Raw genomic sequence first — 18,862 nt, 5'->3', positions numbered from 1 at the left:
ATCATAGTTATTCCCTTAGTGTGTACAGTGTGAATCAGCTACTTGTCTCACTTTTTTCCTTAATTCAACTCCCAAGTGTTTGCTGGGTCTTAAACAAGTATATTGCATCAAAAGGTTTTTGCATCTTTATCAGGCTCTGTAACTTAGGCAGGAATTGTTTTCTTGACTAATTTTAATAATATTAGAAAAACTGCTGAAAATTCACCACATATTTTAGCAGATAACTATAGATCATAGAATATCAGGGTTGGAAGGGACCTCAGGAGGTCATCTAGTTCAGCCCCCTGCTCAAAGTAGGACCAATCCCCAACTAAATCAAGATGGAATGCTCCCTGTATTTGCAGAGCTCTTGTTTCAGTCTGAAAAATGGCAGGGTCTTAGACCTGACCCATTGGAACTATAGATTCCTAGGTCAGAAGGGACTATTGTGATAATCTAGTCTGACCTCCTGCATTACACCGGTCATAGAACTTCCGCATAATAATTCCTAGAGCAGATCTTTTTAAGTAAAACATCCAGTCTTGATTTTTTTAAAAGTATCGATGGAGAATCCACTGTGGTAAATTGTTCAAATGGTTAATTACCCTGTACACGCTCTGCTCAAAAATTATGCCTCATTTCCAGCCTAGCACCAGCTAATAGCCATTGGGTCATGTTATATCTTTCTCTGCTTAAACCGAAGAACCCATTATTAAATGTTTGTTCCCCATGTAGATACTTAAATCTTTTGTCGACCCTTTGGCCATTTCACGTTCTCTTGTTTGGTAAGAAGAGGGGGACCCTCAGAACAGATAGGAATAACCAAAGACTCTTCTAATACATTGGAAAAGGTAAAGGTGTGATCAGCACCACAGCTTGTGTCCAGGGAACTGCTTGTTCTACCACTTGAGATTAGGTTCATCCAAGAAGTTTTTAATCTAACCCCTTCCCTTCTTCTCTCCTGCCCCCAAGACTTGATAATTCATCTCTGAAAGCAACTTGGCTCATTCCAGTAGTGTACAACTTAAAAGAAAATGTCAATGAATTCTGGTACTTCATTACAGGATGACTGAAAATTTACATAAACAGAATATGTTTTTAAATCCCTCCTAATCCCTTTTCTCAAAGCCCTGGTCTACACTAGGACTTTAGGTCGAATTTAGCAGCGTTAAATCGATTTAAACCTGCACCCGTCCACACAATGAAGCCCTTTATTTCGACTTAAAGGGCTCTTAAAATCGATTTCCTTACTCCACCCCTGACAAGTGGATTAGCGCTTAAATCGACGTTGCCGGCTCGAATTTGGGGTACTGTGGACACAATTCGATGGTATTGGCCTCCGGGAGCTATCCCAGAGTGCTCCATTCTGACCGCTCTGGACAGCGCTCTCAACTCAGATGCACTGGCCAGGTAGACAGGAAAAGAACCGCGAACTTTTGAATCTCATTTCCTGTTTGGCCAGCGTGGCAAGCTGCAGGTGACCATGCAGAGCTCATCAGCAGAGGTGACCATGATGGAGTCCCAGAATCGCAAAAGAGCTCCAGCATGGACTGAACGGGAGGTACGGGATCTGATCGCTGTTTGGGGAGAGGAATCCGTGCTATCAGAACTCCGTTCCAGTTTTCGAAATGCCAAAACCTTTCTGAAAATCTCCCAGGGCATGAAGGACAGAGGCCATAACAGGGACCCGAAGCAGTGCCGCGTGAAACTGAAGGAGCTGAGGCAAGCCTACCAGAAAACCAGAGAGGCGAACAGCCGCTCTGGGTCAGAGCCCCAAACATGCCGCTTCTATGATGAGCTGCATGCCATTTTAGGGGGTTCAGCCACCACTACCCCAGCCGTGTTGTTTGACTCCTTCAATGGAGATGGAGGCAATACAGAAGTAGGTTTTGGGGACGAAGAAGATGATGATGAGGAGGTTGTAGATAGCTCACAGCAAGCAAGCGGAGAAACCGGTTTTCCCGACAGCCAGGAACTGTTTCTCACCCTAGACCTGGAGCCAGTACCCCCCGAACCCACCCAAGGCTGCCTCCTGGACTCAGCAGGCGGAGAAGGGACCTCTGGTGAGTGTACCTTTTAAAATGCTATACATGGTTTAAAAGCAAGCATGTGAAAGGATTACTTTGCCCTGGCATTTGCGGTTCTGCCTTTGCAAAAGGTTTCTGGGGAGGGCAGCCTTATTTCGTCCTTCATGGTAGGACACTTTACCACTCCAGGCCAGCAACACGTACTGGGGAATCACTGTAGAACAAAGCATTGCAGTGTATGTTTGCTGGCATTCAACCAAAATCACGCGGTGGGAGGAGGCAAAATGCGACCTTGTAACGAAAGCACATGTGCTATGTATGTAATGTTAACAGCAAGGTTTACCCTGAAAGAGTGTAGCCACTGTTTTATAAAATGTGTCTTTTTAAATACCGCTGTCCCTTTTTTTTTCTCCACCAGCTGCATGTGTTTCAATGATCACAGGATCTTCTCCTTCCCAGAGGCTAGTGAAGCTTAGAAAGAAAAAAAAACGCACTCGCGATGAAATGTTCTCCGAGCTCATGCTGTCCTCCCACACTGACAGAGCACAGACGAATGCGTGGAGGCAAATAATGTCAGAGTGCAGGAAAGCACAAAATGACCGGGAGGAGAGGTGGAGGGCTGAAGAGAGTAAGTGGCGGGCTGAAGAGAGTAAGTGGCGGGCTGAAGACAGGGCTGAAGCTCAAAGGTGGCGGCAGCGTGATGAGAGGAGGCAGGATTCAATGCTGAGGCTGCTGCAGGACCAAACCAGTATGCTCCAGTGTATGGTTGAGCTGCAGCAAAGGCAGCTGGAGCACAGACTGCCACTGCAGCCCCTCTGTAACCAACCGCCCTCCTCCCCAAGTTCCATAGCCTCCACACCCAGACGCCCAAGAACGCGGTGGGGAGGCCTCCGGCCAACCAGCCACTCCCCCACAGAGGATTGCCCAAAAAAAAGAAGGCTGTCATTCAATAAATTTTAAAGTTGTAAACTTTTAAAGTGCTGTGCTTAAAGTGCTGTGTGGCATTTTCCTTCCCTCCTCCACCACCCCTCCTGGGATACCTTGGTAGTCATCCCCCTATTTGTGTGATGAATGAATAACGAATGCATGACTGTGAAGCAGCAATGACTTTATTGGCTCTGCAAGCAATGATTAAAGGGAGGAGGGGAGGGTGGTTAGCTTACAGGGAAGTAGAGTGAACCAAGGGGTGGGGGGGTTCATCAAGGAGAAACAAACAGAACTTTCACACCGTAGCCTGGCCAGTCATGAAACTGGTTTTCAAAGCTTCTCTGATGCGTACCGCGCCCTCCTGTGCTCTTCTAACCGCCCTGGTGTCTGGCTGCGTGTAACCAGCAGCTAGGCGATTTGCCTCAACCTCCCACCCCGCCATAAACGTCTCCCCCTTACTCTCACAGATATTGTGGAGCACACAGCAAGCAGTAATAACAGTGGGAATATTGGTTTCGCTGAGGTCTAAGCGAGTCAATAAACTGCGCCAGCGCGCCTTTAAACGTCCAAATGCACATTCTACCACCATTCTGCACTTGCTCAGCCTGTAGTTGAACAGCTCCTGACCACTGTCCAGGCTGCCTGTGTACGGCTTCATGAGCCATGGCATTAAGGGGTAGGCTGGGTCCCCAAGGATACATATAGGCATTTCAACATCCCCAACAGTTATTTTCTGGTCTGGGAATAAAGTCCCTTCCTGCAGCTTTTGAAACAGACCAGAGTTCCTGAAGATGCGAGCATCATGCACCTTTCCCGGCCATCCCACGTTGATGTTGGTGAAACGTCCCTTGTGATCCACCAGAGCTTGCAGCACTATCGAAAAGTACCCCTTGCGGTTTATGTACTCGGCGGCTTGGTGCTCCGGTGCCAAGATAGGGATATGGGTTCCATCTATAGCCCCACCACAGTTAGGGAATCCCATTGCAGCAAAGCCATCCACTATGACCTGCACATTTCCCAGGGTCACTACCCTTGATATCAGCAGATCTTTGATTGCGTGGGCTACTTGCATCACAGCAGCCCCCACAGTAGATTTGCCCACTCCAAATTGATTCCCAACTGACCGGTAGCTGTCTGGCGTTGCAAGCTTCCACAGGGCTATCGCCACTCGCTTCTCAACTGTGAGGGCTGCTCTCATCTTGGTATTCATGCGCTTCAGGACAGGGGAAAGCAAGTCACAAAGTTCCATGAAAGTGCCCTTACGCATGCGAAAGTTTCGTAGCCACTGGGAATCGTCCCAGACCTGCAACACTATGCGGTCCCACCAGTCTGTGCTTGTTTCCCGAGCCCAGAATTGGCGTTCCACAGCATGAACCTGCCCCATTAGCACCATGATGCATGCATTGTCAGGGCCCATGCTTTCAGAGAAATCTGTGTCCATGTCCTGATCACTCACGGGACCGCGCTGACGTCGCCTCCTCGCCCGGTATCGCGTTGCCATGTTCTGGTGCTGCATATACTGCTGAATAATGCGTGTGGTGGTTAATGTGCTCCTAATTGCCAAAGTGAGCTGAGCGGGCTCCATGCTTGCCGTGGTATGGCGTCCGCACAGAAAAAAGGCGCGGAACGATTGTCTGCCGTTGCTCTGACGGAGGGAGGGGCGACTGACGACACGGCTTACAGGGTTGGCTTCAGGAAGCTAAAATCAACAAAGGGGGTGCCTGTACATCAAGGAGTATTTCAGGCAGGACTGCACGGAGGGTTCCAATAAGAAATGGTGCACCTAAGTTATCGTTGTTATTGGAACAAGGAGGTTAGCCTGGCCTCTGATTGATACATGGCTAGATTTACCTCGCTGCACCTTCTCTGTGAGTGACTGCAGTGTGACCTAGAGGAATGAGTCCCCTAGACAGGGGAGGAGGCAAATGAGTACAAAACAAATCTGGTCTATTTCTTGTTTTGACCCACTCCATCTATCTTTTACATCTTTGGCTGGCAGCAGACGGTGCAGAAGGACTGCATGCCATCCACATCTCATGGCTGCTCGGCAGAAGATGGTACAGTACGCCTGCTAGCCATCCCCATCTCTTGCCTGCCTGGCAGAAGATGGTGCAATACGACTGCTAGCAATCCTCATCTCTTGCCTGCCTGGCAGAAGATGGTACAGTACGACTGCTAGCAGTCCGTATCGCCTGCCTGCTCACCATAAGACGGTTCAATAGGACTGACTGCAGGACTAAAGAGAATGACCTGGTCAAGTCACTCCAAATTTAGTCCCTGCGCCCATGTCTGCCCAGGCGCTCCCAGCCGACGCGGCCAGGAGCACCTCGGACACGATGAGGACGACTACCAATCGTATTGCACCGTCTGCTGCCAGAAGGCAAGGGGTTGCTGCTACTGTGCAGCAAAGCCGTACCGCGTCTGCCAGCACCCAGGAGACATAGGGTGACGGTTACCTGAGCGGGCTCCATGCTTGCTGTGGTATGGCGTCTGCACAGGTAACTCAGGAAAAAAGGCGCGAAATGATTGTCTGCCCTTGCTTTCACGGGGGGAGGGAGGGAACGGGAGGCTGACGATATGTACCCAGAACCACCCGCGACAATGTTTTAGCCCCATCAGGCATTGGGATCTCAACCCAGAATTCCAATGGGCAGCGGAGACTGCGGGAACTGTGGGATAGCTACCCACAGTGCAACGCTCCGGAAGTCGACGCTTGCCTCGGTACTGTGGAAGCGCTCCGCCGAGTTAATGCACTTAATGCACTTAGAGCATTTTCTGTGGGGACACACACACTCGAATTTATAAAACCGATTTCTAAAAAAACGACTTCTATAAATTCGACCTTATTCCGTAGTGTAGACATACCCAAAGAAAGATGGAGTTTTGTAAGATTTTACTGGGGTGGGGAGACACTGAGATCAAAGACAAGAAGACAGGATACTGGGCTAGATGGACCTTTGGTCTGACCCAGTATGGCCATTCTTATGGCTATACAAACTAATAATTGTGCCGAACAAACTAATATTTTTAGATGTTGTAGACAACAATCTAAATTATAAGACCAACAGTAAAATGTTTAATTACTTATTTCCATTAATTTAATTACTACTGTATTTTGAAATGCCTTTTTAAATTTTTTTACTTAGAACTTTACTTGTAATTTCAAATACTCTACTCTTCTGCATTTATATACTGAACTTGAATAAGCCTCTGATCTATGGTTTTGTATTAAAGTAATATACTTATGTCACATATATCTTTTTACAGTTATTATTTAGCTCTAAAGTTCCCTACTTATTACAAATATTTTTTTTCAGGAGATGTCAATTTGTCTGAATTTTTTTTAATTACATCATATTTGAGGGCTGATGCATTTTTCGTAGTGATAAATCTTATGTCTTTTGTTGCAAATGAATCCTTTAATTTGGGGTTTTAAAATGTATCCAGTGTGCCAGCATTGCCTTTGGCAGACTGTCTCTCTAGGTGCTCACCAATCACGACATCAGAACACACACTAAACTTTTGGTTTATAAAGCAGTGGTAATAGTCCCAACTCTCCTCTACGGCTGTGAGACTTGGGTGACCTATCAAAAACACCTGAAAAACCTGGAATGCCAGAACCAGCACTTTCTTTGGAAAATCCTCAGCTTAAAGTGGGAGGATCATCGCACTAATGTCAGTGTCCTCACAGAGGCCAACATCGTCAGTGTTGAGGCCCTGATTATCCAGCACCAGCTGAAGTGGAGCGGCCACTGTGCGTGCATGCCTGGTGTACACTTACCAGAACAACTGCTGTTTGCCCAGCTCACCAAAGGAGAAGAGAAACTGGGAGGCCAAAAGAAAGGCTTTAAAGACACCGTCAAGATAAACATCCAAGAGATGTGGCATTGACCCCACACACTGGGAGACAGGATAGAGATAAGTGGTGAAGGCTTGTCAAAGAAGGAACGTCTACTTTTGAGGAAAATCACCTTGCCCTGATTGCAGAAAAATGCCAGAAAAGAAAGGTCAGACAACTGACACACAACAATCTTGGCCCAACCCTGACTTCCAACACCACCTACAATAACTGCCAATGAGTTTGCGGCTCAAGGATTAGATTCCTCACTCACCAAAGGACCCATAAAAAATAAAACCTGTGAAAGAGATCATCCTTGACCTCGAGGGATCGCTGACGATAACGGATTCAAAGACTTATTTTACAAATAAATTTGTATATGAACTTGTGCCGACCTGCGTCCCCATTCCTCTCCATTTTAGTGCTCATTGGTGTGAAATCACACTGTGTCATCCGAATGCTTGGCACATTTTTTATTCCTGTGAGATAAGTGTAATTGCTGGTGAGTGGAACAGTATCTATTATTGTTTTAAACCAGAGATCCTAATTACTTGAGTAATCTGTTTAAGAGGCTATTTTTTAGATGTAGTATTTGCTGTAATGGCCCACTCATCCTATGGGATAGTGAGCTGTTTGCACGCACTTTGGTTGGTGGTAAATGTACCTTGATACATTCTCTTTCTCCCCTGGGAGGATGAAGATCCATTGAGTTTGAGTCCTGGTTAGATACTTGAGAGGTACCTGGTCTAAGTGGATCCTAAAATTGCTGCTGTCCTGCTTCAGAAGTAAGCATCTGAAGAAGAAGGCCTGCAGCCTCTTCAACTCAGAAGGATTAATTCTTCTGTGGCTTGGTTTCCTAACCAGCTTTTGAGAAGGCCTGGAAGAAAGGGAACTTGGTAAAATTTCCAGACTCTCTTGCAGACTCTGCTTCCACTAGCTCCACCTCGTTTCCATCCTGTTTCCCATGCAAGACTCAGGTGTCACTTGGTAGAGCAAGTACAATTAGCCACTTTCATCGAGCAGCAGCTGCCTGCAAGTTCGATTCTTTCTGAAAGCTTTCCTCTCAGAATCTTACCTCCCGGAGGCTTTGTCTACACTGGGAATTTTCCAGGCTTCCCGCTGCTGATGGTCAGCCACTGTAGTGCTGCACTGTTGGAGCTGATGCCTGCTTGAGAAAGCATGAGGGCTTGGGGTAGGAGAGATTCTTTGTTTCCAGCTGGTTCCTTCCAGCAGTTAGAAATATCAGAGCTCAGAAGGAAGGGTTACTGTTGTTCAGCACACCATAGGAAGAGGAAGATTGTTTTCCTGGTAAGACCAGACAATTCCAAACCAAGGATTTTGAGTTTTTTTTTCCTTTTGGATCTTTGGCATCCAGGAATGCTACTTTCACTGAAGAACATGTCTGCTTTCCCTCTTGACCTAGATACTGAGAAGATTAAGAGCTCGTGGAAGCCTCTAGACTTTAAAACTGATCTACACAAATTGCAGGTGCTCCCCAGGGACTTTTGTGATTTATAAGCTACTCTCCAGAAGATTGATTCAGCCATTTCATTTAATCAGAGTATTTACACTGCCTCCATCCCTGTGCTATCTCATCAGCATGGTCATTGCAATGGGCTACCTTTTTCTAAAATTCCTTTAAAAAAAAAAAACACTTTAAAATATTACTGAACTGCTGATTACCTAATCTGGCTTTTTAATGTCAAGTATGTTGGATCAGAGAGTGCTGCTTTTGAGCCTGCTCTGGGATCCAGAGGCATAACTGGTAAAGGCCCCTCAGATTTCTGTGGAAATAAAATGGAAAATGCTGATGCCGTAAAATATTTCTGTACTTGTCCCTGTAGGGTTTTATGTGACTGAAGCATATGGAGTAAACTAAAATGTCTAAATGTCATATTTATAGGCTGGTTATGGCTGTACTGAAAAACTTACTTATTGTATGCTGAATAATTTGTCATGGAGGGGTGAAAATAGTAGTCAAATAACATATGACTGCTTGGCCTTGCTGCAGATACCACTCTCAACACCATGTCTTCTAACCCTCTGGTTAGAGCACATCTGGTTGGTACAGTGTCAACAGCCAGTGCTTTCACGTGGGATCCTGGTGTTGCTAACAGTGATTCAGCAGAACTGATGTTAATAATGGGAAATATTTCAAAAACGAGCCTGATGTAGACAGGACTGTAATTTCTGATTGTTTAATATTTTACATGATCTTGATGGCCACATTGCTGGGTGTTGCAGACCAAATGACTCAGCAGCCTTGACTGTCGTCTTGGTCTGCTCCCATTCTTCTACAGCTGCTAGTTTTGATACTAAATTTGGCAGGATTCGTCTTCACTGATGCTCATAAAAAATTCATACTGGTGTATCATAGAATCATAGAATATCAGGGTTGGAAAGGACCTCAGGAGGTCATCTAGTTCAATCCCCTGCTCAAAGCAGGACCGATCCCCAATTAAATCATCCCAGCCAGGGCTTTGTCAAGCCTGACCTTAAAAACTTCTAAGGAAGGAGATTCCACCACCTCCCTAGGTAACGCATTCCAGTGTTTCACCACCATCCTAGTGAAAAAGTTTTTCCTAATATCCAACCTAAATCTCCCCCACTGCAACTTGAGACCATTACTCCTTGTTCTGTCATCTGCTACCACTGAGAACAGTCTAGAACCATCCTCTTTGGAACCCCGTTTCAGGTAGTTGAAAGCAGCTATCAAATCCCCCCTCATTCTTCTCTTTCAGTGTAGAAAGCCATTTCTATGTTATAATTATGAGGAGCCAAAAAAAATTGCTATTTAGATGATATTAAATGGATTTAGCAGGGAGCTCACTGAAACACTGTTTAACTGCTCGGCTGCATCACATGACCTCCCCCCTACACACTCAGTTGGAAGGCAAAACCATGCTGACCTGTGATATTACACTGTTGTTCAAGGGGCCTTACAAAAACTCAGTAAAACTTGACTTCAGGAATCCTGCTTGAATGTTTGGCTTTAAAAGAAAAAGGCTCCAGGAGTTCTTCTGAATGTTATGTTACTTCCTGACAACATGCATGAAGGGTTTGGGGATTTTGCAGTATGGTCCAAACATAATAGTGTGGTGTACTGGACATCATAGCTTCATTTTGGTTAACTGGAAAATCTATAGCACATTCCGTCTCAAGTGACACACTTTGTACTTCAGAAAAAACTGATTATATTCACTTTATTAAGTAACTATGAAGTTTTTAACTGATCTCAGAAAGCCTGTATCTTAATGTCTGTTAGGTTTGTCCCCTTCGTGCTACAGCAATGGAAAAAGTGTATTTTTAAAAAAGTTACTGGAGAAGATTTTTCCTGTTGAAAAATAGTTCACAAAAGGCAGATCCTTCAAGAAAGGGTAAACATCACAGGACAATACCATGGTATTAAATCGTAAACACACTCTCAGTTCAGGACCCAGTCATTATTCACTCTGATATTCACTTCACTGTTTGTGTTACATTTGCAAGTTTGTACCCTACAGAAAAATGAAGTACCTTACCCAGTGGTACCTGGGGGTGTTAAAGTGCATCGTGTGTGACAATCTTAAAGGTGACACAAATGTATGAGTACCAACCTCAGAGCAGACTGTTAAAAACCAGGGCACAAACTCCAAACTGATTGTGAATTCCAGGCTTAGGTTTCACCAACCAACTGCACTAAGTGCCAACTCTTCAGAGACTTTAACAGCCTCAACACAGAGCCACAGACAGTCCCCTTGGGTACTCCAGTCTGTCTTGCCACCCAAGTGAGCGTATCTTTGTGATCGATGGCCCCTTACACCAAAAATCACAGCAATATTCAAGTTACTCCTAATCCCAAAGGACCGGTCACTTACTTCATGTCAGTTGCGCTTTAGGTCTCATACCAAAGACAAAAAGAAAAGGAGGACTTGTGGCACCTTAGAGACTAACAAATTTATTTGAGCATAAGCTTTCGTGAGTTACAACTCACATCCGATGAAGTGAGCTGTAGCTCATGAAAGCTCATGCTCAGATAAATGTGTTAGTCTCTAAGGTGCCACAAGTCCTCCTTTTCTTTTTGCAAATACAGACTAACACGGCTGCTACTCTGATACCAAAGACAGTGCTTGTAGCCAATTCCATAGTAACCTGTATTAAGATTTATTAAAAAAAGAAGGGAACTAGATTGTTATTTACAAGGTTAAAGCAAGCAAACATAGACACACAAATGAGTTACAGTCTTAGGTTTCAAAAAGTAATATAGGCCTCTATCATCAGCAAGCTCTATTTATCCTTAAGGGCTAACACAGGCTAAGCAGCCAGGAATCTCTTGCTTATTCCTAGAAACACCTTGCTCCCCCAGAGTCCAAGCAGCATAGAGATAGCTAGTTCCTTTTGTTTGGGGTCTTTATTCCCCTTCTGCCATGTGCTCTGAGCTGCTAACTCAGCTGATGGGAGGAATTTGCTTGCATGACTACTCTTCATGGGGAGAAGAGCAGAAAAACAATCATAGAACCATAGTGTTAGAAGGGATCACAAGGATCACCTAGTCGAACCCCCTGCCAAGGTGCAGGATTTGTTGTGTCTAAACCATCCAAGACAGTTGGCTCTCCAGCCTCCTTTTGAAAACCTCCAGTGAAGGAGCTTCCACAACCTCTCTAGGTCTCTGTTCCATTGTCCTACTGTTCTTACAGTTAGGAAGTTTTTCCTGAGATTTCATCTAAATCTGTATGCTGTTGTTTGAACCCATTGCCTCTTGTCCTGTCTTTAGTCCTTTTGTTGATGGCTTCTCTATCCATATGTAGGCAGTTTCCGGTTACAAGATTCAACTCTAGCCCATCTGATATCAATGGGTCTCCTCTTTTGGGAGAGGTGTAATAATTTCTGTAGAAGAGCAGCTCTTCACACTAATGTCGCCATACGGTCGAAGAGGCTCACAGTACAACCTGCTCAAATATTGCAGTACAATATGGAACACAGATATTACAGATAAGATTAATGCATGTGGCAACTCACAAGCACTCGATAGAATCCAAACATTAAATGCTTTCTTATCATTCTAATACCAGTTTTATCAATGTTAACCCCAAAGTGAACCAGACAGATTCCAGCTATGTATCTGTAAGTGTCTAGCTGGGATATGGGGACCTTGGCATGATCTGGCACCTTGCCTGCCAGTGTCACTTCATGTTTCTGAGACTCTTTTTGACTGACTTAAGAAGTGATGGTGACAAGTTTGAAAGAAGCTCTAATCACAGTCCTCCAACGGAGATTACAGCTTCAACAAAAGCCTCGTGGATAGATGTATAAAAGTGGAGAAAATAGGATAGGGGAATCTTGGGAGTTCTGAGTGTTAACTGGATCCTGAAGGAAGCAAGGAATTAATGTGCGTGTTTAACCTATACTGTTGCATTTTTGTTTTTAGGGTGGTAGCTTCTGCTTAATATCTTAAAGTAATGCTTACACATATTCTGAATATCGAATAGCAAGGCTAGGAAACAGCAAGTAGAGACCCGATTGCAGTTTTATTTCCTTAATTTCTGTGGAAAATGAAAAGACTTAGGAGCACAGAGCCTGTATTTGCCCATAGCTTTAGATATTGGGGTGGGATCTGAGTTACCCAGGAAAGAATTTTCTGTAGTATCTGGCTGGTAAAACTTGCCCATATGCTCAGGGTTTAGCTGATCGCCATATTTGGGGTCGGGAAGGAATTTTCCTGCAGGGCAGATTGGAAGAGGCCCTGGAGGTTTTTCGCCTTCCTCTGTAGCATGGGGCACAGGTAACTTGATGGAGGATTCTCTGCTCCTTGAAGTCTTTAAACCACGCTTTGAGTACTTCAATAGCTCAGGCATAGGTGCGGTTTTTTGCAGGAGTGGTGGGTGAGATTCTGTGGCCTGCATTGTGCAGGAGGTCAGACTAGATGATCATAATGGTCCCTTCTGACCTTAGTATCTATGAATCTATATTGAGAGCATTCTAAATAATTGAATTCTTACTGGACAATATCTTAACAGAAGGAAGGAGTCCGAAATACAAGGTATACCGTCAGTCTGAGTAGAACAGTCATTTCCAAGATAGTGATGCCACTGTGAAAAGCACAAACAGCACTGTATGTTCCAGGGATGCTCTGGAGACTTCCTTGTTCCCATGTGTGTAACCATGTATATCTATATGTAATGCACCCATTGGTAGGTGATCACGTTTCTGTATTGAGTGAGATTTTATTATTGCAAACAAAAAAGCAGGATCATTTGTGTACCGGTTTCTGAGACTCAAATCTTGTCCATCATTGCAGTATTGTTTCAAAGCCAGTCCACAGGAGATCCTCCACTTGCTCTCACTATTCTTTAAAGTTAGTGACAACTTGAAGGTAGCACATTTGCAATATTTTTTCTTTCCTGAGCTCTGTCTCATCTGTTTGGCTTCAGCAGCTGAACAGGGAGGCTTAACGCTCCTAAGGGAGTAAATAGTTCATTTGGGGCCTAATTTTTGTTCTTATGTATCTGAGTATCTGTTAGAATCTTCAGGGCATCTGGTCATTGGCGGGAAGGGAAGGGAACCCTGACTGAAGTTGCTCACCTGACTGACTGACCATAGACTCAAGCCACCACTACACGTGGCTGAAAGCTCCTTGGAATAGGTGCTCCTGTTGATATGTATATGACAATTTCTTAGGAAATAGTGTTGTGGTGTCTCTTAAATGGAACAAGAAGCTTATTTTTAAGGTGTGTCATTTTTGCGGTGGTCAACCTTGAGCCCTCTTTATTTGTAAAGTGTCTCTCTTACTCCCTGTCTCCATCTCCCCCAAAATTGCTAAATATTTAACTTGTCCATTTAGTCTCTTGAAACTGAATTTGTAACAGTATTTAATGACACTGGAGTTTGCTTTCTAAATCCTTTATTTACAACTACAAACAATCCTTTCTGTGGATTTTTGGAAACATAAAGATACTACAAAAGAGGCAAATCTGATTCCTAAAACTTAAACAAAGCTGAACTGTTTCTCTCTACTATTTAGGTCATGCCTTCTTTAAACCCAGTCTTTGGTTGTGCTACTTAGTGCTTCTGTTTCTCTCCTCCTAACACTGAACCTTGGTGCATGGTACTATTATGTAATGGATTGTAACGTAACAAAGTAATAAAGAGCTTTCTTCTGGCACTAAGTTAGTGTCTTTAAGAAACGTTGATCTTTATTAATCTTAAGCAGTTTAGAGGTGAAGTAAGGTTAGTGTCAGGCAATGGGATGAATGGTTGAGTATTTTAAAAGCATAAACTACTGAGAAACTTCAATTTCTACAGAATCTGCCTGTTTACATAGATGTTTTATGCAGGGAACATATTTAATCTTTGCTCCATAGACTGCACTGGCTCCTATTAAGTTTATGGGTGAAATTGGATGGATGGTTTTTTGGAGTTTTTTTTTTTTTTTTTTTTAAATCTGTTAAAACCAAGTAGGTTTGGGCCCTGGATATTGCAGATCTTTATGCTGTACCTTTAAATTTGATTCCAATTGGGTCTCTTGCGTTAATGATCCTAGTACTGTATGATTGGAAGCAGGATGGTGTTGTTGGAAGACACTCCACCCTGAACTTTGCTTTCTGTGTTTGGTCCAGTTTCCTTTTTCCAAGTCTGATGCCACTATAAGACCCATTTTCTCTCACAGGTGAGGTGCGAGGGGTTGGTTTGTTCTTGGGGTGTGGGAGTTTTTTAGTGTATCAGCATAAAGTGAAATTTGAATAATTATTCTGTGCTTTTATTAATATTGTGATGTGTGTTGTGTGGTTGTGCACTTAAAGCAGTTTAGGTGGATGTCATGTATAATCTAAAAGACTACATGTGTTTATAAAAGCATGCCTACTGTACTGTAATGTACTGAGGACAAATATGCCTTTCATAGAAGTATAAAAGTTACATCTAACCAGCTTACTTTTACAGTTTATTTTTGCTTATGATCATATGTCATGAACCAGCCTTTGAATTGAGATATGAAAGTCATGTATTTTTGTGGCATCTGAGTGAGGCACCTGGAAAGGAAGTTAGGAACAGTAGGTAGGCCCCTTGCGAATTGAGGAATCGCTCCATTATTCTGATGCCCCCAATGCCAGTGTGTTCATTTCAGGAGTTTGGTGTTGGCTACATAAGGTGTCAACTGAGGACAAGAATTAGCATTCTGGGTACTCTGCTTCCTTTCTCTTCCTCCTCCTCAAAGATTGCTCTAGTTCTTTCCTGTGTACTCTCTTCCCCATCCACATGCCCTTGATAGGTAAAACGGGGACCAAAATAGTCAAGGGATTAATTAGTTGTTTGGTTTTAACAGATTTTACTGGTTTATACAGTGCAATAACAGGGCTTTTCCAATAATTCCATCTGATATTTTCAATTTTCTCCTAAGACTTTTGGCAACACATGATTAACTGAGGAACTATGTTTGCCCTGTGTGATAATTATCACCACCTGCAGGGCTTGCCAGTGTTCGTTTACAAGTATACGCACACCTCTGTCCACTAGCTCCTCCATAAAACAGAATATTTGAATTTTTTTTTGCTTCTAACAACAGATTCTTCTGCCTGTCCACTTCAGTTTGTGTTGCTGCATGTTTGAATTCAGTAGCAATTAGAGATGATCAAATAACAGGCTGAAATAGAATTATTTAATTAAAGATTAACAATCAGTGTTTAGTACAGCACTATCCAGAATACAGAAAGAAGACATACTTCACCACTTGATGTAGGTGAAGAAAAGGTAGTTTGGTCCCTTCCTCCATATTTGGTGGAATGGTGACAGTGTTAATTCCCAATCTAACTCCCAAAACCTCTGAGACAAAGAAATTCCTTTTCGGAAGGAAAATACTTCTGATGACTAATTTTATTGTGACCTGTTTTGACTTTTTTTACCGAATATTGATGGAATTTTCTTTATGAGATCTTCAGGCTGCATGATTGATAAACTAAAAAGGATTCTAATCTGGTCATTATTACTGACAGCTGTGACAACTGCCAGTTCTTATGGAGTTAACATAAACATCTTTCAGTGGATCCTTATTTTATCCATTACAGAAGACATCTGCAATAACAAGTACCTCTTATCAATCAAACAACATAACTAAATCTTAGACACCCCTCATCAACCACCCACTCGTGTTTATACCATATTTCCATACTTCAGTCTTTTTCCTCGACATATAGATAGATTCATAGATATTAAGGTCAGAAGGGACCATTATGATCATCTAGTCTGACCTCCTGCACAACGCAGGCCACAGAATCTCACCCACCCACTCCTGCAATAAACCTCTCACCTATGTCTGAGCTATTGAAGTCCTCAAATCATGGTTTAAAGACTTCAAGGAGCAGGGAATCCTCTAGCAAGTGGAGGATATGTTTCCCCACATATGTGGAGGTGCCAGCCATAATAAAGTATAGCTCAATATTTGGTCACATGAATATAGGTCACTCACAGGTTAAAAGCCAACACTCTGGCCTTCAAATTCAAACACACTCTTTGCTGATATCATAAAGATTCTGGGAGAAAAGTTAATAATGCAAATAAATTTAATATACAAGAAAAATAGGACTGAAAAGGTTAATATTTAATTACCAATGTGGCAGTGCGAATTTGTTTTCCTGTGGCTAGTATCATATGAGGTCCTAATTAATCACTGTCTTTTTCTTTGTTACATAGATTTATTTTTCCAAAGATGTTTTCATTTTAACCATTTGCAGGCACAAAGCAAACAGACTCTCGTGAAAATTGGTTCCTAACATCAGAGGAATTTGAAGTATGGAACAGCTTATACAAACTAAAAGAAAGTGATGGAGTCAAAGAACCAATATTGTCTCAAAGTCACTTTGAAACTTTAGAAAATATGGAGGAAATAGCAGTAAGTTCAAACTTAAGTGTAATGTCACTAGAAGACCCAGAAGAAATTACAGAAGTGAATCTCTGCCATTGATTTTTGGACGTGTTTTTCCTTAATATTAGAATTGATCTACAGTGTAAAATTATCAGAAGTTATTGTAATATTGTAGAGAAATCTGAACTACTTCTGCTGTGGGGATGCCAGATGCTGACAGAATATTACCTAATGAGTTTCCCAGACCAAGATTCTTCTTCATATAGTTGAGAACAATTCAAAGAAATCCTTTGACAGGGAAAATAATCCCAAAGACTTCTGGGTAGTGAATCAAATTAATGAAAAAGATTCTAAGGAAGGCTATCTAAAAAATACAATGTAAGGACATTCTGATATCTATATGAGAAAGAACCAGGGAATTGTAATCAGAGATTGTTCAGCATGTGAGCTTTTTCTAATATCTGAGACCTACTTCCTGTCAATTAAAATATTTGTAGAATATTGTCATGTCTCCTGCTGCTATTATAGGCATAGGAAACTTATTTCTGTTGGATACAAACAACTTGTATAAACTTATTTCTTGTTTAAAAAGGAAACTATATCCTCAGTGATGATGATCAGTAATTATGGGTATTTTGAAATCCCTCTGTTAACTTAGAGAAGCCAAGACTCCCACTCAATGGGCTCTTTCTTGATGCAAAAGAATAAATAGGGATCCCCATCTATCACTCACATATTTTAGATCCGCATGCTTTGTGCATGAGAAATGGCAATAGTTGGAAGTTTCTTTTGGTTACTTGGAAAGTAGTACAGAATACATAGTTCAGACTGAAAACAGAGAATATTTCCTTTTATTAAAACAGACATATCCCCCTCATAACAATAAGGCCTTATAGGCCTTCTCTTTTGTTCAGGACATTTGAGGGTTGTTTCTATAGAGAACTGGGACTCTGTTTTGTGAACCAATTGCCTGATTGAAATCTTCGTGTTAATATTTATTTGAAACTGCAGGCATCTCGAGTGGAAGGAGCTCATGAACTTTCCCTATCTGAGTGGAGACTTTGGCAGAATCGTCCCTTTCCTACCTATCTGGTTGACCACTCGGATCGTTGCTACCATTTTATTAGAGTTATGGAAATGATAGAACTGATGAGACATGAAGAGGTAGGTTCTTTGAATTACTATGTTTGACTATGTATGCAAGTATAGATATGCATCAACTGCATAATAATAAAAAAAGCAAATTCAAATATGTTTAAGGGCTTATCTACACAAAAATTCACAGGGAGGTGAGTATGAAATAGCTAGGGTGTAAATTTAATGCGCAATTAGCTGTTCCACAATAATTCCTTGTGTAGGCACTCTTATTCCACACTGAGTACCTTTTTGCAATTTAGATTAAAAAGTGGGTTAATCTAAACCGCAGTAGCAGTTTAGGTTAATACTGAGTGATAGCTATTCCACATTAGCTTTTCACAACCTTTTCTGCACGTAGACAAGCCCAAATAGTGGTTTAGTCTCTGTATCTTTGTCAGTCAAGATGAAAGGAGGAAAAAATGTATGTAGTTTTTAAAGACGGCGTAGTGGCTAAGCAAATATTCACAAAACTGAACATCTTAAAATATCCCTCACTTGCAGTCTTTTATTTTCAAAAGTTTATACTGTGCTATTAAACTGTTGTATAAAAGGTAAGTGTTTGTTTTCTTCTGCAGAATGTTATGACATAAATTTATTCTAGTTTTAATAATTATTTGTATCCAGATATCACTTTTCAGAAAACCCACAATAAGAGAACTAAACACATACCAAGGAAGCAACATCATAACAAAATCGCAAAAAGGGACACTACCAATCTTCCAAAAACATTAAAAGTTTAGAAGTACTTGCGTATCACTTGCATGTATTAAATGCAGTTACACAAATTCATCATTTTCACATATCCCATATAAGCACTGAAAATATACTTCAGTAATATCTCACAAAAAATGCTCTAATTATCACAGTATAAAATACTAAAAGAAAGCCAGAACCTTCTCTGTTGGGTTCTAAAAGGTAAGAGCAAGGTCATAGAATCACAGAATATCAGGGTTGGAAGGGACCTCAGGAGATCATCTAGTTCAACCCCCTGCTTAAAGCAGGACCGATCCCCAAATAAATCATCCTAGCCAGGGCTTTGTCAGCCTGACCTTAAAAACTTCTAAGGAAGGAGATTCAAGAGTACACCAATCAAATATACAGGGAGGAAAATTAAGTTGG

General features: G+C 42.2%; 1 protein-coding gene across 1 annotated transcript in view; it reads left to right on the top strand.

Moving 5' to 3' along the window:
* Nucleotides 1–18,862, top strand: part of FANCM (FA complementation group M) — a 154,098-nt gene that overhangs the window by 93,061 nt on the left and 42,175 nt on the right. Inside the window, 2 exon segments of the mRNA XM_048853667.2 lie at nt 16,476–16,633; nt 17,618–17,770. Of these exon segments, the coding sequence (XP_048709624.2) occupies nt 16,476–16,633; nt 17,618–17,770 (311 nt within the window).

Source organism: Caretta caretta, chromosome 6 (assembly GCF_965140235.1).
Source record: "Caretta caretta isolate rCarCar2 chromosome 6, rCarCar1.hap1, whole genome shotgun sequence".
Taxonomy (NCBI): domain Eukaryota; kingdom Metazoa; phylum Chordata; order Testudines; family Cheloniidae; genus Caretta; species Caretta caretta.
The sequence above is the reverse complement of the archived record's forward strand: the minus strand, read 5'-3'. Positions and strand labels throughout refer to the sequence as shown.